The 23,064-nt window shown below is 35.7% G+C and overlaps 1 protein-coding gene and 2 long non-coding RNA genes across 4 annotated transcripts in view; 2 read left to right on the top strand and 1 right to left on the bottom strand.

Moving 5' to 3' along the window:
- Positions 1-23,064, bottom strand: part of LOC141386313 (uncharacterized) — a 147,674-nt gene that overhangs the window by 30,920 nt on the left and 93,690 nt on the right. The gene's annotated exons all lie outside the window — the stretch shown is intronic.
- Positions 1-23,064, top strand: part of LOC137490673 (uncharacterized) — a 202,150-nt gene that overhangs the window by 177,458 nt on the left and 1,628 nt on the right. Inside the window, exons 1-4 of one of the 2 annotated variants that reach the window (XR_015493839.1) lie at positions 21,372-21,551; positions 21,797-21,940; positions 22,656-22,772; positions 22,864-22,905. This is a non-coding gene — a long non-coding RNA (uncharacterized LOC137490673). Of the gene's footprint in view, positions 1-21,371; positions 21,552-21,796; positions 21,941-22,655; positions 22,773-22,863; positions 22,906-23,064 lie in introns of those variants that run through there. The other variant, XR_015944652.1, reaches the window with a different exon arrangement.
- On the top strand, positions 703-7,134 carry dmrt2b (doublesex and mab-3 related transcription factor 2b). Its single transcript, NM_001079976.1, is given in 3 exon segments — positions 703-1,008; positions 2,820-2,916; positions 6,443-7,134. Coding segments are annotated over 3 exon segments (1,095 nt in total).

Genomic DNA, 23,064 nt, shown 5'->3' with positions numbered 1-23,064 from the left:
ACACATTTCTAAACATAATACTTTGTTCTGTAGACGATCAGAAAAAAAAAATTGCTTAAGGGGGATAATAATATTGAAAAAGAAAAAAAGAAAAAACATTATAGGAAATACTGTGAAAACTTCCTTGCTCTGTTAATCATCATTTGGCAAATATTTAAAAAGGAAAACAAACTATTTGCCTTTAACTATATAGAATTTTATTTTGTTTTCAAAATTTTGACCATTGTATTCTAACTTTGAAAATTTTGAACTATGAAACAATTACAAGATAAATAGCCTATATCTTTCAAAACAAATGTAAGAAAAGAAAAAAAAGTTTGTCTTGTGTTATTAAAGGTAACACCCCAGAGTAACAAGAGCAGCTAGGAGGAGTTTGCATTGCATCATCATTAACCGCGTGACGTTGTCAATAACTCTCAACGAGGAAAGTTAAATATTGAGAACGAAGTGGGTAAAGTGAGCTGAAACACAGTACCTATGAGATCAGTCATTGCTGCATTCCGACAGTAGCTACAAAATCCACTGGCAAGCCAGGTGAGAGTCGCCTTCTAGGAAACATCCAGACTCACAAGCACAGCTGAATGGCTTATAATTTCAAAAGTCTCGCCTGCACTTTCCACTGAGGCTTTTCTTTGCTTGCGCACTGGAGTGTATTAAGTTTGCATAGGATGAGCGTCGTGGGTTCGTGAGAACAGCTCATAAATGTCCACTAAAGCGGATAGGGGCGCACAGGTAGATGCGACCCACCTAGAGTGCCTGAAAGCGGAGTGGGTTGCAGACTGCGCCGGACGGGAGGTCATGGGCACGGATGAAGCTCCCGCGGCGCGCAGGCTCAGCCGCAGCCCGAAGTGCGCTCGCTGCAGGAACCACGGCGTCGTGTCGCGCCTGAAGGGCCACAAGCGCCTGTGTCGCTGGCGGGACTGTCAGTGCGCCAACTGCCTGCTGGTCGTGGAGAGGCAGCGAGTGATGGCAGCTCAAGTCGCCCTACGGAGACAGCAGGCCACAGAGGTTGGTGCATTAAGCAGAGCAGGGCAGTAGTGCTCCGGTTGAACTAAAATATCATTTGCACAAACTAAAATAAAATAGTAACTCCGACTCCGAATTGGTTTTGAGTATACTTGGCGGGCGCAGGCATGAACAAACATTTCAGCATCGCTTTTTAAAAATTACACAGACCATTATTAGGCAATTATGTACAGTATATAGGCTGTTCGATTTGTAGGCTATATTAAATTAAATACGAAACATGTTTGTATTGATGTCGCAGTCCTTACATAGTTATTTTTATGCGAAAAGTGAGAATATACAATCGCAGTACATAATAAAGAAATTGCAAAAAAAAGAAAACTACAACAGCAAAAAACATAAACAAACAAAAGGGGCATATTTCTAGCCCTTATTATTATATGGTGTTTTTTAATAAGGTTGAAATTATAGTAACAGGAAAAATTAAAAACAGTGATTGTAGTCAATACGTAGAAAATAGTTATTTAAACTTACATGTTTACTCTAGTAAAAAGAAAAATAGGGTTACATTTTAAAGGAAATTTCAGTTTCTGCAACAACAAAAAACAAAAACTTGTCTGATGTACACTTTATAACGTGATAACCTGCTGTACTATTTGATTTGACCTGGTAAAATTAATTTAGTTTAAATTAGTCTATAAAGGTTGCTGAATTTAAATATTACTAACTGAATTAAACCAGTTAATTTACATGTTACCATTCTTAGCCATTTTTTTGTTTTGTTCATAAAGTAGCCTACACACTTCAAAGAACACTATCGTGTTAAATATATGCATGTTAAAATAGTCTATAGTAGGAGCACAGTGGATTTGTTACAATTTAAAAAAAAATTATTAGGGCAGAATTTAATTTTTGCAAATTGAACTGTAACAACAATCTATTTTTATATACAAAATTATATTAAATGCTGCCATGCTCGTGTATATGCACACACAGAAAACCTGTCACTGGCACAATACCATTTGAAAAGATACACCTTTATACCATACAGGTGGACATTAGTACCCTAAGGGTACACTTTCTTTACCTATAGGGTATACTATAGGGTACACATTTGTACTTTTTGTGCTTTTAATTGTGATTTTGTCTACAAATTATACACTTCAAATAATACCACAGTACTGTTTAGTTTCAGTATATATATATATATATATATATATATATATATATATATATATATATATATATATATATATATATATATATATATATATATATATATATATATATATATATATATATATTTACAAAATCAAAAATTATATAACATTTTTTTAAATATAATGTTGTTGTGCCTCATGTTTTTGCCATTTTCTTCCAATGGTAGTAAACATCTATGTTACATAACATAACATAACACAACTGGGAGGAAATAAAATGTTTACCTTTTTAACTACGCACATTTTTAAAAGATGGTACTTTTATGTAAAACACTGTTAAATTCTATTACATTCAAGTAAAGATTTGTGGTATTTTGTCAATAGATTTGAATACCACAATATTACACTGCTATACCTTGAATTATGTTAAGTTTGATCATGTTGAACTTTATTTATCCTTCGATCATCCCAAATGCTCTAGTTATTTTCAAATCATATTTTAGTCATAATTAATATTCGCTTCTTCTGACTGTAATAAAAGACATTATCGTGTTTTTGTTTTAAGCCTTTGCTAGACAGATATTTGGTACATAACATGGCCTTAATTTCAACATCATCAGAAGTGTTTTCTAGCATTATTCATGTCATCCATCCCATGAATTAATGCTGAGTTGCTTTTGTTCTCATCAACAGGGTAAGAAAGGTCAGAAAAACAGCGCTGTTCTCAGACGCACAGCTTACCAGCGCTACATGAGGGCACCGAGTCTCTTGGCAAAGAGTATTCTAGAGGGTAAGCCTTAATTAATGCACATCTCATTAACACAATTGCTCCCCGAAAGGCGACATCAGGAGAAACTGGATTAGTTCACCCGTTATACCACAGAACCCTCTGTCGAAAATAAATCTGTTTATGTTTGTGTAAGGTAATTAAAATTATGCAAATGAATAGAGGAATTACAAAAAAGAAATTGGCTCATATGACTGCTCTGGACTTTGATTTTCCCTGGTGTGTTTCTCGCTGTGTCAACATTAAGGTCAAACTGATTTTATTGTTATCATAAATTTGAATAGACTTAATGTGCATTTCTTTGTTGCAGTAAAATGTTTAGAGAAGTTATACGTTATGAATTATATGAGTTCCACATGGACTATGAAATGGATTTTTAATTCCTCAGAATTATTTGTATGCCTAATTTCACAGTAATTAAGAAATACATTAAATGGCACTTTATGGGAGTTGTGTTCAAATTTGGATCATAACTGGAGGTTTGTTTTGGATTTGTTTTGATAGTAATCTTGTCAGCTAGGAATATATATTGTAAAAAATTATTATGTCGAAACATTTTTATTTCAAATAAATGTTGTTTTAATTGCAGTTCATTTTCTGCTAATCAAGGTATTCTAAAAATAGACCATGGTATTCTATTATACAGAAATACAGAGCAAATATACAGAAAATTGCAGCACAACAGTTTTATCCCTGGTAGTGCATTAAAAATCTATATTATCTTTTATACTATATTTTCACATTCTAGGTCAGGATGGACCCAAACAGTTGTTATTTCATAAAATAGTAATGATTTTTTTACAACATAAAAGCTAAAAGCATCGATTCAACAACTTATAATTGCTGATTAAATGCCACAATCTAATGTTGTAATCATTTTTAAATATTTTTTTTCTGTATTTTTGCAAACTTCATTGAATTTACAAATTACATATGAGCCATGCCAAAAGAACTATATGATGCAAATACAAAAATTGAGAATTATCAGTGTTAATGCCACCAAATTTCAATTGAATTTTCAAGTTAAATAAAATCCTTTAAATGTATATTTTATGATGGTTCAAAACACTACATTTTCATTTATTAAGAAAAAAATATTTAAGAGGGATGCAGAGTACATTTATCAGAAAAATCCACAAAATTAATAAAAGTGTCTGAAATACCATATGGAAACACATTGCTGACAAATTTAAGTCTGTTCTTCTTCAGCTATCTATTATATTAGATATATACAGTTAAGCCTGAAATTATTCATACTCCTGTAAAATTCTGACGTAAAGGCACTTTTATTCAACAAGCAAAATTTTTTGACTGCATATTAAATAGGAATTTTTTTTAACGATAATAAGACGATCTTCAAGAGGCATTTTTGCCAAAAAAATCTCAGATTTTATTTTACATTTGAACAAAACTTTATGAAGCTTGACTGTATCTTGTCTGAAGCTTGACTATATCTTGGTCCTAAATGACCCAAACATGAAAAATGTAACCTTTTAAAATGGTTGCTATTTTTTTAATTGCTAAAACAAATCCTAAGTAAATTAAGTAATTGAAATCTTGACATGTATCTTCTTTTTTAGATCCAAATGGACCTAAATTTATTATAATGGTAAAAAATATTTTCTTATGCAGCAAATCATGATATTTGGCTGATTTCATAAGTATCATATTATACTGTATACTGGAGTAATGATGCTACAAATTCAACTTTTATCACAGGTATAACTATTTAATGATTTCTAATAATACAACTCTAATCACAAAATGTTGTGACAGAATGGAAAATGCAAATAAAAGAAAGTAGTGATTTCTAAATTTACTTTGACTTGTTTTTTATTGTAGACAAACAATTTGTAATGTGTTCATCATTTATATATATATATATATATATATATATATATATATATATATATATATATATATATATATATATATATATATATATATTTCCAAAATAAACACATATTGCAATTTGGTTATTGCAAAACATTAAAAACAGAACTTTAAAGTTAGAAACATTGCCATTCCTTTTCACAACACTCAAAATATGTTTAGGACCTGAAGAAATTAATTAATGAAGTGTTTCAGGTGTAATTTTGTCCCATTCGTCCTGCTAACAAGTCTTAAGGTGGGCAACAGCATGGGCTCTTTGTTGTCACATTTCGCAATTTAAAATGCACCACACAATCTCTATTGGAGACAGTTCGGGGCTGCAGGCAGGCCAATAAAGTACCTGTATTCTCCTCCTCCACAGCCAGGATTTTGTAATGTGGTAGAATGTGGTTTTGCATTGTCTTGTTGAAATATGCCTGGGCATCCATGGAAAAAAACAGCATATTGTGCTCCAAAATCTCTGTACTTTTTTAGCATTAATGGTGCCATCACAGAAGTGCAAGTTACCTTTGCCATGGGCACTAACAAAACCCCATACCATGACCGACCCTGGCTTTTTGACTTGTTGCTGGCAAGAGTCTGGATGATCCTTTTCTTCTTTGGAGCACATTGGGTCCATTTCTACCCAAAAAATACCTGAAATACTGAATTTGATCAAAGTACTGTACATGTTTCCACTGTGTGATGGTCCATCCCAGATGCCTCCGAGCCCAGAGAAGTCGATGTTGCTTCTGATCCCTGTTAACATATGGGTTCCTTTTGGCACAGTACAGTTTTCACTGACATTTGACATTTCACTGACAAAATAACTATGTATTTTGGTACTTGACAAAGGTTTGCCAAAATAGACCTGAGCCCATGTGTTGATATCGCTTATAGATGAATGACGATTCTTGATGCAGTGCCGCCTGAGCGATCGGAGATAACGATTGTTCAGCTTAGGCTTGCGCCCTTGATCTTTATGTACTGAAATTCTTAAAGATTCATTGAATCTTTTAATTATGTTATGCACTGTTGAAGGTGAAATATCCAAATGTCTTCATATCTTTCTTTGAGGAACATTGTTTTTAAACATTTCAATAATTTTCTCATGTATTAGTTGGCAAACTGGTGATCCTCAGCCCATCTTTGCTCCTACAGCACTGGACCTTCCTTGGATGCTGAATTTGCACTAAATTATAATTACAATCCCCTGTTAAAATCATGCGTTTCAAATCACTTCATTATTTAACCAATTTACCTGATTACTAGCCCTAAAATGATCCTGTACTAACTTTTTTGGAATATGTTGGACGAGAAAGGATGTACGTTTACAAATGAAAAGTTGAATAGACAAAACATGAAATATTTTGTGTTCATATTGTCTGCAATGAAATACAATTCAAAGTACATTTGTAAATCACTATTTTCTTTTTTTATTTGCGTTTCCTTTTTTTCTGATTTGTGGTTGTATTTTGCAATATTAGACATTTTGCTGTTTGTTTATCAAATAAATGCAACTTTTGATGTTTATAAGATATTAATAACCTTAACCATGATGTTATTAATCTCAGAAATAATCTTCAAAAAACAGCTTGAAATAGTCTCTGTGATTTTTAGAGCTACTCTTTTAACACTCCCCTATCACGCTCTATAGGCTACAAGCCACCAGTACCGGAAGACTGGCCGAAACGACTCCACCAACCCCCCGTGAGTGTTCGGATGAGGAAGAGAAGAGCGTTTGCTGATAAAGAGCTGGAGACGGTGATGCTGGAGAGAGAGCTGAGGCAGAGAGAGATAGAGGAGCTGCCCTCTCTCCTCCTGCAGGCTGTGGTGCCCTCTGCCCCCTCCCCGTATTTCTTCCCGCTGTCAGACCCAATCATGCCCACATTTGTGCCTGTTTCCAAAAACAGCCCACCTTTGACTGACTGTGATCTCCGTCAACACGGGCTCAAATCTAAAACTCTAGACACACTGACAGATGACGTCTCTCTGAGAGTGTGCAAGAATTGGGACATTTTCAGTTCCATTCAGTCCCCATTGCAATGTTACAACAGCACAAGCCCAGGTGTCAACTTGGTTAAAAACACACCGGACAGAAGCTTTTCTGATTTGTATGTCAAACCAAAATTTGCAGTTGCTGACATCATGTCAAAGCAAGACATTCCTCCAATACTGAACATGGCGGATGTGTTGATACATGCAAAATCGCCACACAAACGCTGCAGGTCATTGGGACATGAGGCCTCTGTACGTTTGGACTGTGTGGAGGGTGCTAGTAAAGACCCCGTCAAAAAAGCTGTAACACGGCCATTACCCTTTTCTGTCGAGGCACTGCTCATGAGATAATATTTTTTTTTACTTTATAATGAGGTTTAATTCATTAAAAGTACAAAACTTGACTTTTACATTTCAGTTAAGAACAGTAAAGAAGATTTTTAGCTAAAACTGTGGTCCTTGGTTATTCAGAAAATGCAAGTGAATGGTGCATAGAGTTAAACAAAAACACTCACATACAGAGCATACAACATTAATATAAATGGCTCCTTTTGGTCTGGTTGATTTAGACTGTTATAAATACACTCAGGACCATTTGCTAGCTGTGGATGAAAGGTAATAGAGCTGATAACAATGTTCGTCTTCTTGCATATACTGACATTTTGAACTTAATTCATCAGCATGAGCATTGGGCCTTACTTTTGGTTTGCCTGTATATATTGTCTGACTCTGAAAGCACACACAGTTCTTGCATTTGCTCTTGCATTTTATGAAAGACCAAGTATTCAACTAATGAAATCTATTTGTTTTACTCAAGAGAAAACGTCTTTTACGTATTGGATGTCAAGATGTTTAATGAACATAACACTAGCCATTTAACATCATTTTGTATTTATCATAACTGCATTCTAAAAACAAACTTAAAGTTTTACATTAAGTTAATGTTATGCTATTGTAAACAAACATTAATAATGAACAACACTATATTACAAATGTAACATTAACCTACATTAATAAATGTTGTTAAAAAGATATATAAAGAAGTCTTTGAGGATATTTGTAAACGGATGATAATAAATAAAACATTTTGTGACATTTTCAATTTAAAATTCACCAGAGCAGTGTTGGGGAGCAACTAACTGAAATATGTGTAGATTATGTGTCATCTAAGCAGCTGACATTTCTATTTCTACTACTAATAAAAATAAATGTTTTTTTTTTCTAAAAACAAGCTGCATTTCTCAATGATTTGCCAAAAATGTGACACCACAGATTGTGTTAGATTTATTCTTAATATAGTCAAACAAAGTATCTAATATTTCTGAAAATTTCTTATGAGATATATGTACAACATGGACTTCATGTAAATAAACCTGTTTAACAATTACCCAATACATTCACCATTCTTTCTTTGTGCAAAATGCCTTTGCCAATTTTTTTGACTGATATATATATATATATATATATATATATATATATATATATATATATATATATATATATATATATATATATATATATATATATATATATATATATATATATATATATATATAGGATGATAGGTGTGTTTTGTGCCAGCTTATACTTTAAGCTTTAAGGTGAAAACTATCCAAAGATTTAAGTTATTTGGGTGTTATAAATATTTTGAACCACTTAATAATTAATATCATCAAAAAGTTATATCTGAAACATGTATGATTTCATTGCCACCTCAAATAGCTCAGAATTTGTTTTGGGGGTAAAACATCTGAGAAATTCATGGTACATTTCACAGTTAAACTTTAAAAGTTTAAACTTTAAAAATATTATTTTATTGCTAATACTAATCTTTATTTAAAGCCGATGATCAATTTAGAAAAGACATATTTTAACTTTTATTCATTCATAATCAAAGTTGTTTAACTTTTGCAAAGTACTTTATTTTACACTTCTGTTTTGCATGTACATACTATGTATATACTAGCTAACCCTTGAACCTCTTTTAAAAAATGTATCTTAAATACTGTAAGTACAATAAGTACATATACTGTTAAATAAAGTGCATCCCTTTTTATATAATGCTGCTCAATTCAACGTAAAAATGCTGGGTTTTACACAATCAATTTGTGTTGGGACTACATGAAGGAATTTACAAATTTAAGTAAATTAAAAATAAAACCATTGAAAATTTAGTAAACAATACATGTGTAGTTTCAGCTCATTTTAAATAACTAGGTTGAGCAAACAGCAAAAACGTCACACAATATACTGTTAAAGACCAGCATATTTGCTATACTTGACAATTTTTTTTTTCTGTTAGAACAACATTGGGATTTTCTTACATACAAACGTTCACGACTAACTCTGCTTTTTCTATTACATTATTCATATTTTAAAATTCACACATTGAAGTCTGATGTAAACTCATAGGTAGCCGAGGATGAAATGAAAGAGTGTTGAAAAAGATTAGTTTCTCTCTTTCTTCCTTTAATGTGAATTAATGATGTCGCTCATACAGTGGTTGGATTGAAGTGATGGCTGCTACATCTGTGTATTTAAGCTACAGGCTGCTTTGAGCTGTGCTTTGAACTGCTTCTGTGGTGTTCATAAAATATTTTTTAATTTTAAAGAAAACTTACGATGAAAAGGGCTCTCACACACGAACCAACTCCAAGTGTAAAACTAAATAAGTGAGCAGAAAGATGTGCATGAGAGTTCAGAAGAAAAGCGGTTCTAATATAAAGAACAACCTATGCAGTGTTTTTTTCTCTTTTCTTTGTACATCTTAATCAGGACATCCCTAAAAGTTTTGTTCCAGTAAGTGAATGTGTTGGTTCAGAGACATTGTGCAATATTTTTTGGAGCGTATTACAATCATGTAGACTGAATTATAGTTTACCCATGCAGACAATGTATGTGTATCCTCGTTTGTCTATCATTTCTTTATTTTACATTTCAGATCTGAGATAGGAAAGCTTGATAGTTTTGACAACTCTGGACCGCGTGGCGTCAACATGTGTGATGGCATCATGCCCTCCTCTGTGTCTGTCTCTATATCTCTGCACATCTACCAGCGTAGATAGGGGCTTCACATTAGGAGCCTTCCTGAGGAACAGTAGACTGAGCGGGGATCTCTGTGCTCTTGTGGTGCACTTTTTTTTTTTTTTAAAGTACAGAATAAAAATGTTTATATTATAATTATATCATAAACCTTACTCTAGTCTTCCTATTCTGGGAAATTGAGGTGTATACTTCACCTGAAAGCTGAATAAGTTGTAAGCTTTCCATTGACATTTTAGTTTTTTAGGTTATGACAGTATTCTGCTGAGATATGATTTATTTAATATATATCTGTACCTCAGGTATATATATATACCTGTGTCTCTGTACACCAGTTGCACATCTCGCTCCGCCTTTTGGTACCCAAAAGTGGTACAGTACTGTTTCCTTTTTGGTACCTTTTGACAGTGGAAACAACCATAAAACCGTAACCGAACCATATTGTACCGTACCATTCAGACCATAAGCCATCTGGTGAAATTGTATATATATCGCAAAATAAAAAAATATCACAATGCCACATTTTTCCAATATCGTGCAGCATCTGCTATATTGTGAATTTTTGCCTATTGTCAAAAACATATCTGTGCAACACAATACCGATTGATTACGAATATTGTGAATATCTATTTTTAAGAGTAACGTATGCAGTTTCCTCTTGTTAGGGATAAACTTGTCAACAACAAAATTAAAACTTGTTTTATAACAACAAATTAAAGGGCTTTACGCACTCAACATTACATTCTCAGAAATATGCAAGCTGTCACTGGGGTGGTACCTTTTCAAAAGGTACACATTTGTACTTGAAGGCTCCATATTGGTACTTCAAAAGTATATATTAGTACAGTACCTACAAATTTTAAGAGGAAACTTCTGTACTTTTAGATACTAATATGTAACCTTGTGGTATTAATATGGAGGTGCAAATTTTAGGTACAAGTTTGTATCTTTTGAAAAGGTAAAACCCATAACAGCTTGCGTACCTTTATATCAGGGGTGTACAGAAAAAAAACAGGTTAAGAACACATCCTTTGCACATCAATTCACCAACTCCGCCCCTAAGGGCAGTAGTAAGAAATCGATTAGAGATATGTTTTCAGCAAGGACTTAAAATATTCCAGTGAGTTACAGGATTATGATATGAGGAGGGAGGCTGTTCCAGAGTGTTGGAGCTCTTGGGTGAACAGCAGTGCTATACACACATACAGTACCGTATACTTCAGATAAACTTTTGGACATGGCGCTAAAAGAGGCAAATGCAAATTTCACGCTACTAATGCTAAAGCAGACTCCACAGTTTACTAGTGGGCAAAATTGTTATTCTAAGACAGCACCCCTAGACCCCTTTCATTGTAGGTTTATTTATTCTCACAGTCTGCTCTAGCATGAAGTCACCCTAAGCTGTTTGTGTAATCGAGATATCAGCATATTCTTGCTCCTGACATGATATCAACAACATTTAGAATCAAGGTCCAAGCCTTTGAACCTAGTGCCAGCTTCCAACTCCAGCAGAATTTGCCAGATTGTGATCCTGCGCTTGGCATGCATAACCCTGAAAAACCCCTGCGTGCCCTGTTGCTCTTGGGTTACACGGCTCCCCTCTTCTGTCAAACAGGAGGTGTCTCTTTCAGTGTGGGTGGGCTGGCCCTCTGCCGCTCACCTGCTGTGTCCAATAAAAAACTCTCTTGAGTCATGTGTCTTTAGCCCTGGGATAAACACACAGTTTCCACAAGGCAACAAAACTTCTACAGTCTTGATTTCTAAGTAAGTATTTGTTGTGGGGAACCATGAAGGAGCCAGTGCCAAAAAGCTTCCAAGCAGTTTTAATGTATTTAAATCTGTTTAATATACATTCCTTCAGTATGTCGGATAATACAGCGCTTCCAGCAAGAAGGAATGCAAAAAACTACCTAAGCAGTTTCAAAATACTTCACAGTTTGGGATGTGCAATCAATAATGCAGAAAATACTCAATATTTCAAGAAACAACAGTCCCTTTTTTATGCTATTCTGAATATTTAGGTATCAAACAGAGTCTCGTCAATACTTGTTTCAAGTTGATTTGCAGAATAAGGGATCTGCCAGCAATGTGAAACAAACTGATTTATTAACAAGAAAATCTGAGATCTCTTACAGTCAAAATGTTGTCTCTGTAAATTCAAAAACCAATCTCTCTCAGCAAATACATATACTTCCAGACATGCTTTTTTAAAGAAACCAACTGTGGGACTGAAATATTACACACTTAAAACATTACTGTTGGGTGAAAAGGGTCTCTCGCCTTCCATCATAAGATTTTTTCCCCCATATCCCTTAAACTGAAGCACTGACTTTTTGGTGTTCAGATGGAGCCAACGCAGAACCTGTGCTGACTGCAGCAGCTGTGTAGCTATACTGTTACAATCTCTTGGGTCGCCTGGTTCCTAAAATCTACATTTCCAATTCAAAGCACAGACTTTCTTGAATGTTAAACCACTGGAGCCATTACTCTGCATGATTCAATACGCTCTACCCATTAGCCTCCACTCTAACTCTCCAAACTCTTCAGGTTCAAACAATTTTCGTTCATTGAGAAATCAGTAGAAGCATAAATTAGAAATTTTAATTAACATCTGAAAAACTGTGAGAGAAGGATTACAGGGCTAAAATTGTATAAAAGTTTGGTGAGTAGTCAAAGTCTGCTGTTGTTTCTGACTTCTACTTGAACCAATCCAAAAAACGATTTAAAGAAAAATGTTCTAAATAATCATCTTAATTAAAACATTTCTCAAAAGAAAATGTAAAATATTATTAAGCATAGGACACAGGCGTATTTATTTTCACCATTTTACAATAGAGCTTAAACAACATTGTAGTAACACAACATTATAGCAATAATAATGAATGTTGTCATTTATTTATCTTCATATTCATTCCCAAACCATATAGTCAATCAAAATATTAAGTACCTGATGTCCTTGTCAAAACATAGAAGACATTTGAAGTAGGATTAGATAGAAAAAGTGTGAATTTTGAAAATGCCTGACAACATACCTAAATAGGCTGGATTCACTTTAACTAAATTAAAAGGAAGGCCCGGATTTTTCCTTTAAATTAAAAAGCTGTTAGGCTAACACAAAATGAACTGTTAAGCCAAACCATTCTGACCAGTCACAGGTAAGAAAGGCCACATATGGTCTGGACAGATTAGAAGGTAAGCTCTGAAACCACAAGGTCAGCGGTGGTGAGAGTTTACTATTACTGGTACAGGAAGAGGCAAACCATAAGCTAGAGACACTGCTGGTTGCACAATGTTTATCGAAGTGGCAGAGCAATAAAGACTATCCTGTGTGGTGTGATTAAAAAAGTCTTTTGTTGCACAAGTCACGCAAAATGTTAATGTTCTTAATCAAAGAATGTATCACAACATTGGGGCTGTGTAGATGAAGTTCAGTAACAGTGTCAATGATGAGCACTATCTGAAAAGCACCTACAAAGGGCAAACAAGCGTTGGAACTGGACATTGGTGCAGTGGAAAAAGGCAGCAGGTTCAATAAGTATCTTTTTTATAGATCACATTCAAAGCCGTCTATGTGTACATCATTTAACTAGGGAAGTGATGGCGCCAGTTTGCCACACCAAGACAGTGGAGGGAAAGTAATGATCTGGGCAAAGTTCTGCTGGATAATCCTCAGGGTTTACTACTGCACTTTACCAACCCAAGCTCATTTTGGAAACGTAGCCCCGCGGACGTTTCTGGAGACCGCGATTTACGTGGCCGGAGGTACGTAAAGGCCGCGTTTGTTTTTTTTCGAGCGAACGCTGCGGGGCGGTGTGGCGCTGCTCTGCCCCTCCTCTTCGCGGTCGCCGGCCGACGGCTCGCCTCCGAGTGGAGGGCTTTCCCGATGCAATCAGTTTGTCGGCTTAGCTCACAGCGTTGCGTCGGCGGAGCGGAGGCCCTGGAGGAGGAGCCGGAGGTAAGACGGAAAACGGAATCTGAAAAATAAGGGCGAGAAGGTGGCGGGATCCGAAAACGCAGTCGAAGACGAGGGCTTTTGCTTTTTTTTTTTTTTTTCGATCCGGCGGCTTTTCGCGCGAGAACGGCGCGGGCACGAGCGCCGCGCGCTCCCGAGAGGCGCCCAAGATGTGAAAAAGCGCGCACAGCGGCCTCTCGCGGATCCGCGAAAACAAAAAAACGCTCGAATACGTACCTCCCGGGACGTAAATCGCGGTCCGCAGAAACGTCCGCGGGGCTACGTTTCCACAATGAGCCCGGGTTGCACTTTACACTGCAACAGATCAAGTTCACCCCCTCATGACAATGATGTCCATGATGGAAGTGTCCTCTGTATTCAGGACAATACACAATGCTACACTACTCCATATTGTATAGAAAAAAAATTTAAAGACCAATTAACCCCAAATACCAGAAATGTTTAAAAAATATTCTACATTTACAGTACATTTTTATGTGACTATAGTCGATAATAATGAAACATTACAAATTCTTTTTCAGTAAGATAAAGGGAATTATTTTTTTTAAATAAGGAAAAGTTGACTGGGGTCATATAGACCCCAATATCAAATCAATTGTTAATCCACTGATATTTTTTCAATTAAAATCTGACCATTTGCTGCCATGTTTCAAGCAGTGGCAGGGCTATAGGTAAGTGCCAGGGTGGCACTGGCCCACTCAAATGGAAAGCTGGCCCACTCAGACAAAAAATGTCTTTATTATGGAAAATCCAAAATAGAAGGCATGTAATTAATGCATGAAGAATCATGACTGATGTTTAATACTGATGATTAACAGCATCCTTTATCCAAAAATAGAATTGGGATTGGGCCTTAGTTTAAGAGTAGGCACCGAGGTCAATCCTTTTTCAACAGGGTCCAGCCAATCTAAAATTTATGGCCTCGCCCCTTGTTTGAAGTGGCAGCTTATGACAATATTCTTCAACTGCCCCCATTACAACTCGATTCATTTTAATGCATCGTTATTTATACAACACTTTTACAATGTAGATTGTGTCAAAGCAGCTTAACATCTAGTAGATTCTAGGAGTCTAGGAAACTGTGTCAGTAAAGTTTTCAGAGTTGATTATAGTTAGTTTGCAATGAATGAATGATGCGAAAAAAAGAAAGACCCACCCTCAATAGTCTGTTTCAGTTGGAAGTACATTAACATATTGAAATAAGTCACAGCAACTTCTGTTTCATGCAGACTTTAAGGTCTTTATAAAGTCCATGGATCAGGCAAGATTTGGCTCATCAGTGTAAAACTGAGCAAATGAAGACAGAATTGTAATTATGGTTGAACTATTCTGCAAGTGTTCATCAGGCTTTTCAGGGAAAATTATTGCAAATAGTTGCATTGTTTTAAAGTAATTCATTTTTTAATGATGCTGTCTTCTTCCTTTAGACAGAACTGAACTAAACTAAACTTCCAACTGTGAAATCTGGAAAAAAGCAGTTTCAATTTACTACAACTTCATTATGTTCAGCTTCTTTGACAGAATCTACATTGTAAAATGCACTATAGAAATAAAGATGAATTGAATTGAATAGATTGTTTCGAACACTTGTGGTCAGCTGTAGGCTCACAATAGCGAAGTCTTCATTTGCCGGTTAAGCGTTTTAGCAGATAACTCTTATCCCAGTGCTCTCCCTTATGGAAACACATGTGCACGGACACCTTGGGAGTTTAATGCAATAGATTGTATTATACAGACAAGTGTAATCCCAACCCTGAGAAACCATTAACACATTATTTACCTTCTTTATATCTGGTTAGCCGTTAATCATATAACATAAACCATAGAATCCCAGAACCAAGGAAAACCAATCCTCCTCTGCGTATTATGCGGTCACTACACCATAAAAAAACGGCATTCAGAAGTATTGGCACCTACTTATTCATGATTAATTGCACCAGCATCAGACTCCAGTGGAGAAGAGGAAGGGTGATCTTCACATAAACCTTTACTCATGATGCTGGGTATAAATGTGGGCAGCAGAAGGATGTGGGAGGTTGAGAAATGACAGCGGCTTGGCAGAACGAAAGAGTGAGAAAACCGAGAGGCAGTTAAAGGAAAGAAAGGACATGTGGAGAAGGAGACAGAGCTAGAGAAGCAGCAACAGACAGACTGACAAAGCAACAGATGGATAGTAAGACAGCGAGAGAGAGCTGTGTTGAGTTGGCAGAATGAAGGAGCTGAGAGATGGTGTGATAAAGCAGAGAAACCCTGTATTCACCGCAGCTGTACAGAAGGCTCACCTGCCAAGAACAACACCATGTTTAAGGGCTATTTATTCTAACTGGATTACTATTACAGACACCACAATCCATGCTGTGAATTCTGAGAGTAACGGAAACCACAGGGTGGATTAAGGGATGCAATTCATTCTAATAGTTCTGGCTATATGTTACAATCGTATTTAGCAATAGTCACTCTTAATAGTCTGGTGTTTACTGCATATAGTTACGGAATTCACACATTCACATCTTTTTCTCCCATTGTCTATTTATATATTTCTGAGAGAGAAGAGAGAGAGAGAGAGAGAGAGATTGAGACCAACAAATGTTTTCAATGAAACAAAACTTATCTCTACTGATAAAGTCCAGTTAAGTCCAATTTTCATGCAGTAATGTTGATGCAGTTCATTCAGTAAAGGATTCATCAGACTGTCATACTGGTAGGGGAGAGCAAGAACGAAAGTATAATTTTTTATTAATTTTTTTTCACCTTTAAGTGGGATAGGATAGTAAAGGACAGCAGGAAAGCATTAGGAATAAAGAGAAGGGAAGGATCGGCATAGGACCTCAAGCCAGGAATCGATCTCTGGTCACCATGAGCATCATGGTGCTATATGTTAACCACTAAGCTATTGTCGCAGGTTTTGAAAACCTGTTTTTAAAAGATAATGTTTCAGACAGAATTACAGTTTGCTTACAAGCTCATAAGTGTGATCTACCGTACTTAATAATATTGGGTGCTATTTTGAACAAATGTAGAACAACTTCAAAATAATTTAACTTTAACATAAATTGCACAGTGAGTACGTTTACATGGACACCAACAATCCGATTTTAATATGATTAAGACAATACTTTGATTAGGAGTTCGCCATGTAAACAGCAATTTTTAATTCATTTAATCAGACTACGGTCATAATTGAACTAAACAGAAATCAAATTGGACATGTCAAGTAGCCTATGCTGATTTTAAAGGCGTCACTGAAGTGCAGTACAGACATGTAAACACCTTAATCAAACTATTACTGTCATGTAGGACTGTGTGCTGCATTTTGTGACAGATTAGTCTATACACACGCAGCTGTTCATCACTATTCTCTGAGCCTATTTAGCCCAGCAAACAATTTTGTGTGTAATCGACATCTAATAGACATCTAAACAATATCGTCTTGGCTAAAACAAGGCTAAACTGTCAGTGAAAATCTAATAAACATCTAAAAACAGCCCAAAACTAGACCGTCAAATAGCCAGATTAGACAGACTTTACAAGTGCAGTCATTAATTTCTGTTTATTTGATGACTAGTCTAGCTTTGGTCTATTCTTAGGTGTTTATTAGCATTAAAAAATGGTTTAGGCTGCATGGTGGCGCAGTTGGTAGCATGTTTGCCTCACAGCAGGAAGGTCGCTGGTTCATGCCTCGGCTGGGTCAGTTGGCAATTCTGTGTGGAGTTTGCAAGTTCTGCCCACGTTCACATGGGTTTCCTTCGGTAATGAGTGTGTGTGGATGTTTCCCAGTGATGGGTTGCAGCTGGAAAGGCATCTGCTGCGTAAAAAATATACTGGATAAGTTGGCAGTTCATTCTGCTGTGGCGACCCCAGATTAATAAAGAGCCCAAGCAGAAAAGAAAATTAATGAATGAATGAAAAAATGTATTATACACATCAGTTTTTCACTATTTAGATTAAATGGGTCAAACAGCATGTCCATGCATTTGTTCATGTGCACTGTATGTGCATTCTATAGTGTTTTAACCAAGCTTTGAGTAAAATTAGGTCAAACCAAACTGTTGGTTTACTTTTATAAACCAATAGATGTTTCTTCACATTTTAAACAAATTTGGGTAAATGTAGAACAGACTTTTTTAGAAAGAGAGTTCTTGATTCAAGCAACACAGCAAGAATGCTGAGTAACAACTTACAGAACAAATATATTAATGTAATAATTTAAATTAATTGAACTTGATTTCAGAAGGGAATTACAGTGGGCTTGAGGCAGAAATGTCACCAAAATGAACAAAAACAACACACAAATTCAACATAAGAGTGAAAAAAAAACTCAAAAGAGTGGAAATGATTATAGTTTGCATTATTAAAGGGCACCTATGATGAAAATCATATTTTGTAAGCTGTTTGGACAGAACTGTGTGTAGGTATAGTGCATGGATCACCAAACTTGTTCCTGGAGGGCCGGTGTCCTGCAGATTTTAGCTCCTACCTAATCAAACACACCTGAACTAGCTAATCAAGGTTATACTATGTATACTTGAAACACCCAAGCAGGTGTGTTAAGGCAAATTTAAGCTAAACCCTGTAGGCACACCAGACCTCCAGGACCGAGATTGGTGACCCCTGGTATAGTGTGTCCATAGTCATACTGGAATGATAGAAACACAGTAAGTCTCTTTTTTTAATTTTATGACATTAAAAATAGTATCCAAATCCCTCCCATTTTGAAGCCCACCACAACGTGACGTAGGAGTGCAGTTTTCCTGCCCACCGGATTGATTTATTGTCACATATTAACATGTCTGCATAAGAAAAAGCAACCGGGATAAAACAATTTCTTCAGCTGTCTGTGATCAGCAGCACCTCAAGAATGAGTTTTACAAGTTAAAAACATTTCCAAAACAATGCGTGTTTTAATAAAGACAGTATAATCACTTCGAATTTCTTCACCACAGCCCATGTCTAATAAAGAAGACTCTTTAATTCCCCTTTGTGGACTTAAATTAGGGTTATGTTCTACAATTACATAACAGATATCCATACAGCAGTGAATATTAAAATGTAACCTGTCACATTTGCCATGCAAAAACAGTGCAAAGCCAAATGCTTGTGTCTGTGTGAAAGTGTGCACATGTGCATGTGCGCATGTGCGCAAACTTAATACCAACATTGTGTGTGACTTGTTGCAGAAAGGCTTGAAGTATCTCCAAAACAAAAACATCAAATAACCATAGGAAAATTTCTTACTGTTGTAAGGGAGCTCTTCACTGCTGTCTGTCACTGTGCTGCTTATGCAATAGCAATAGTGAGCAATCTCTTTGGCTCTGACATGCACGTGGGAATGGTGGGCAGGCTGAACCAGCTCATTTACATTAAAGGCACAGATCATGAAAACAGTTACAAAGTCAAAACAGCTCAAATTTCCAATATGCACAAATTAATAATAAATAAATCTGTTAAAATAAATATCTGATGGGTATTTTGAGTTGAAACTTTACAGACACATTCTGGAGACACAAAAGACTTATCTTAAATATTGTAAAAGGGGTAAAATGGGTGCCCTTTAAAGTAAAATATGTTATACTGTTGGTGTCCACAAAAATGAAATGAAAAATTACACAAATGAAAACATTCACTGACTTAATTTTCTGTTTTCAACAAAACATTATTTTTGGCATAACTTGTGCTAAGCTAATGTCATCGACTGACATATTTTGTATAAGATTTTAAATCTGATTCCCCAACAGTATATAAATCTTATGCTTAGACATAACAATGTACCTACAGTACAGTACTGTAGGCCTGTGTCACACACCACCAGGTAATCTGTCTTGCATATATTTTGGAGAGCATTTCATTTGGTTTGATTCTTGCTTGGACAGCTGATTACCGAAACGCAAGCAGTCATCAACTACTATATAAATACCCCTAAAATTAAACAAATCAACCTTTCCTCCTACATACACGACCAGTCCTACACTACAACTACATACAATATCTGTCAAATCAGGGAAAGAGCTTAGATACACATACTCTGCCAGAGCGGGTTTATGAGATAATAATGCAACAACAGAGTCTCTTTATGCGAATTGGTCTTTGAGTCAATATTGCTTTTTCCTCCACGGCTCATGCACTAACTTCCATTACTAGCTACCATTTAGCCTGGAGCTTTTCACCTGTATCTCATACCTCAGGCTATACTTCACCACCTACTTCACATTTGTTACGGCTGGGGCTTCCTTTCCCTTCAGGCTGTTGATGGCTTCTTCCCCAGCAGAAAATTTTGCGTGTAACACAAACCTTTCTGTCTTGTGTTTTTACTTCAAACAAAGCTATTAATCACCTTAATCGCCCTCAATTAACCTGCGCCACCAGATGCTCTCGGCACGTCAAACCCTGAACTGTTCCAGCCAGCCAAACAGAACATAAATCAACCAGTGGAGCAATTTGCACCAGCAATTCCACATAATGTTTTCGGAAGCTGGATAACAAAACATTAACAACATGGAAACAGGCACCTGGGGGACGGTCTACTTGCCACAAGAGAAAGTGATGAAATGAATAAAGATGGAGGGGTAGAAAGCATTCTCTAAGTTAAGATTGGAACGTTTTTGCTCTACCCGTCCCGAGTGGTGCATGGAAGCTTACTGTGCTCCTAGCAGCTCTGACCAACACAACTTTACCAGGTTTCACGCACTGGGGTTCTGCCAAATGTTTGAAATCTTAGACCAAAGTACTTGCTTTGAACATGCTCTTACACATGGGTCTATCTTGTTTCACCGTTACGAAGCCTAAAACATTCTGGTCATGACTGGATTGTTGACAGGTGCGACAGGCAGGCTCTTATCTGCGGTGAAAGAATTGATGCCATTGTGACATTTATGACACTGCATCCGATTACAGCAAGGAAAACATATTAAATGCATATCAGAATGCATGAATTTGTTCACAAAAAAAATACAAGACCAGCAGCACCTAATTGTACCCAAAGGAGTACCTGAAATGGTTGTATTTCAAAGCATTATATTATAATTTATATGTGTTAAGTGCATCATAGAAACATGCTGAGGAAATATTTCTCTTGAGTGTTGAGGAAATCTCCACTTTGACCTGTGTGATGACAGATATTTGTGGGGGAAACTTGAGCCGAAAGCTGTTTCTTGGATGGATCGTTTGCAGACAAATGGAAGGTTGTTTGTCTTTCAAACAAAGATTTGAAAGTTCAGTCAATATGGCATTATTTGTGAAAGTCTATTAACACAAAATTCAGCATACATACACAACAATGTATGCCTTTGTTAAACAGTTACTATCTATCTATCTATCTATCTATCTATCTATCTATCTATCTATCTATCTATCTATCTATCTATCTATCTATCTATCTATCTATCTATCTATCTATCTATCTATCTATCTATCTATCTATCTATCTATCTATCTACACTGTTAGACATTTCTGTAAATTACACAGTTATTTACTGTATTTCACCCAGTGTAATACTGCAAATTCCTTTTACAGTAAATAACTGTATTTACCGTTGCATTATGGGAATTTAGTGTGACGTCGAACAACATATACAGCGATGTACTGTATTTGTAAAAATTCGTGTATTATACTGTATTTTCCACAACTGCTTCAACGCCACCTTGCGGCGATTCGACTACTCTGCACCACATTTTGCCTGAGGACCCTGGAGCAATTCTGGAGGACAATTTATTAGTGTGCCTGAAGAACATACTGGATTTAACAAACTTTACTCTGGTAAGCTGAGGCAGTGTTTCATTTTACAGAATGTTTTGTGGACGAGAATAGAACAAAGTAAAGTATAAAGTTGGCTATTATTATTTTCTCTGGCTTGGCGTTATTTCGCCCATTTGAGAAATATATCATCTATTAAGATGTTACCTTTATTTAATTTATTACATTAACACTACTATTACTTTAAATAAGACTGTTTATGACTATTAGCCATTGTTCTCGTCATATCTTTTTATTTATTTACATAGGAACCGGTGTTGCAGCGGGTTTTGGTTTAGGAGGGAACCAGAGGTATGCAGACAGTTTTGGAGGACACTTAGCACGAGACAACGGTCCGGCAGAGAGTGTTTTCCCCCAGAAGAATATGAATGAAAGACCAACAAATAATCCAGGTAAAAGCGCGTCTGTCTGTGCTAACAACACTCGACATTGATTTGAGCACCTCTATTAGCATTTGTTTGCTCGGCAACATTGGCTGAAGCGATCTTAAAATGGTAATGTTAACTGTTAGCTAAACTGAGCTAAGTTTATACTGAATTGGACTCAAACTCATTTTAACGTGCAACGTTTAACTTATATTGATTTATACTATATATATTAGATGTTGTGAACTTATTTTTCTCTGGTTTAGAGTAACTTATAACGTTAGCTTGAGAAAATAACATCGCGACGTAACCTATAAGAACGCTAACGTAAATCTATAACGTTACAATATGCATAGAGGTAAAGTTGGTTTTATATTCGCACATTCGTTCATTTAGAAGACTCTAAACTGTTTACCATGTTACTTTGAATATTCGATCAGAATTAGCATGCCAGTATGACTTGAAATCAACATTAACACTGTTTATTTGACCGTGAGCATGTTGTACTTTGATAGTCATTAGCTGCTAAAATGATTTCGCTATTTAGAGTTTGCAAATAATACTTTTATGAAACTAAATTATTAAGGGGGAAGTCTGAATCTGCTAATATAAAACCAATTTTACCTCTGAATTATGCTAATAACCACCTTTTTGCTTTTTATTGTTTGCTAATTATTTTTTTATCACAACTCTTGACATTTGGTTTAACATAATTGTTACCATTATATTTTTTTCTGTTTAGATATGGCACTGGCACAGCAGCAGGTTTTGTCTGAAGAAACAAACAGCATTTCAGAGGAACATCTTGATCAGCACAGCCTTATGCTTAAAAAATAAGCAAGACCAGTAAGCAACCAAGGTAAACAAATAAAAAAAAGTTGTGTGGAGGTTGTGGATTGTAGCATGGTATTCTTATCTGTATTTTTGGCTTTTTTATGGTCTCAATATAGAATACTGGGAGCCTGCCTGTGCAAACTGGACCTCATACAACAGTAAGTACTGTACATCTATTTGTTTCTCAATATATTAACGTTACTTTTAATACAAAATGTGTCACATGTTTAGTTGCTAGCTAAATAAAAAAATCGTTTTCCCTTTTTTATTAAACCATTTAGTAGGTTTTTTTTCATCTTTGTTTATAATATTTTTGA

This window comes from Danio rerio, chromosome 6 (genome assembly GCF_052040795.2).
Source record: "Danio rerio strain M-AB ecotype USA chromosome 6, GRCz13ab, whole genome shotgun sequence".
Taxonomy (NCBI): domain Eukaryota; kingdom Metazoa; phylum Chordata; class Actinopteri; order Cypriniformes; family Danionidae; genus Danio; species Danio rerio.
Note: the sequence above shows the minus strand (reverse complement) of the source record. Positions and strands in the feature narration are given on the sequence as shown.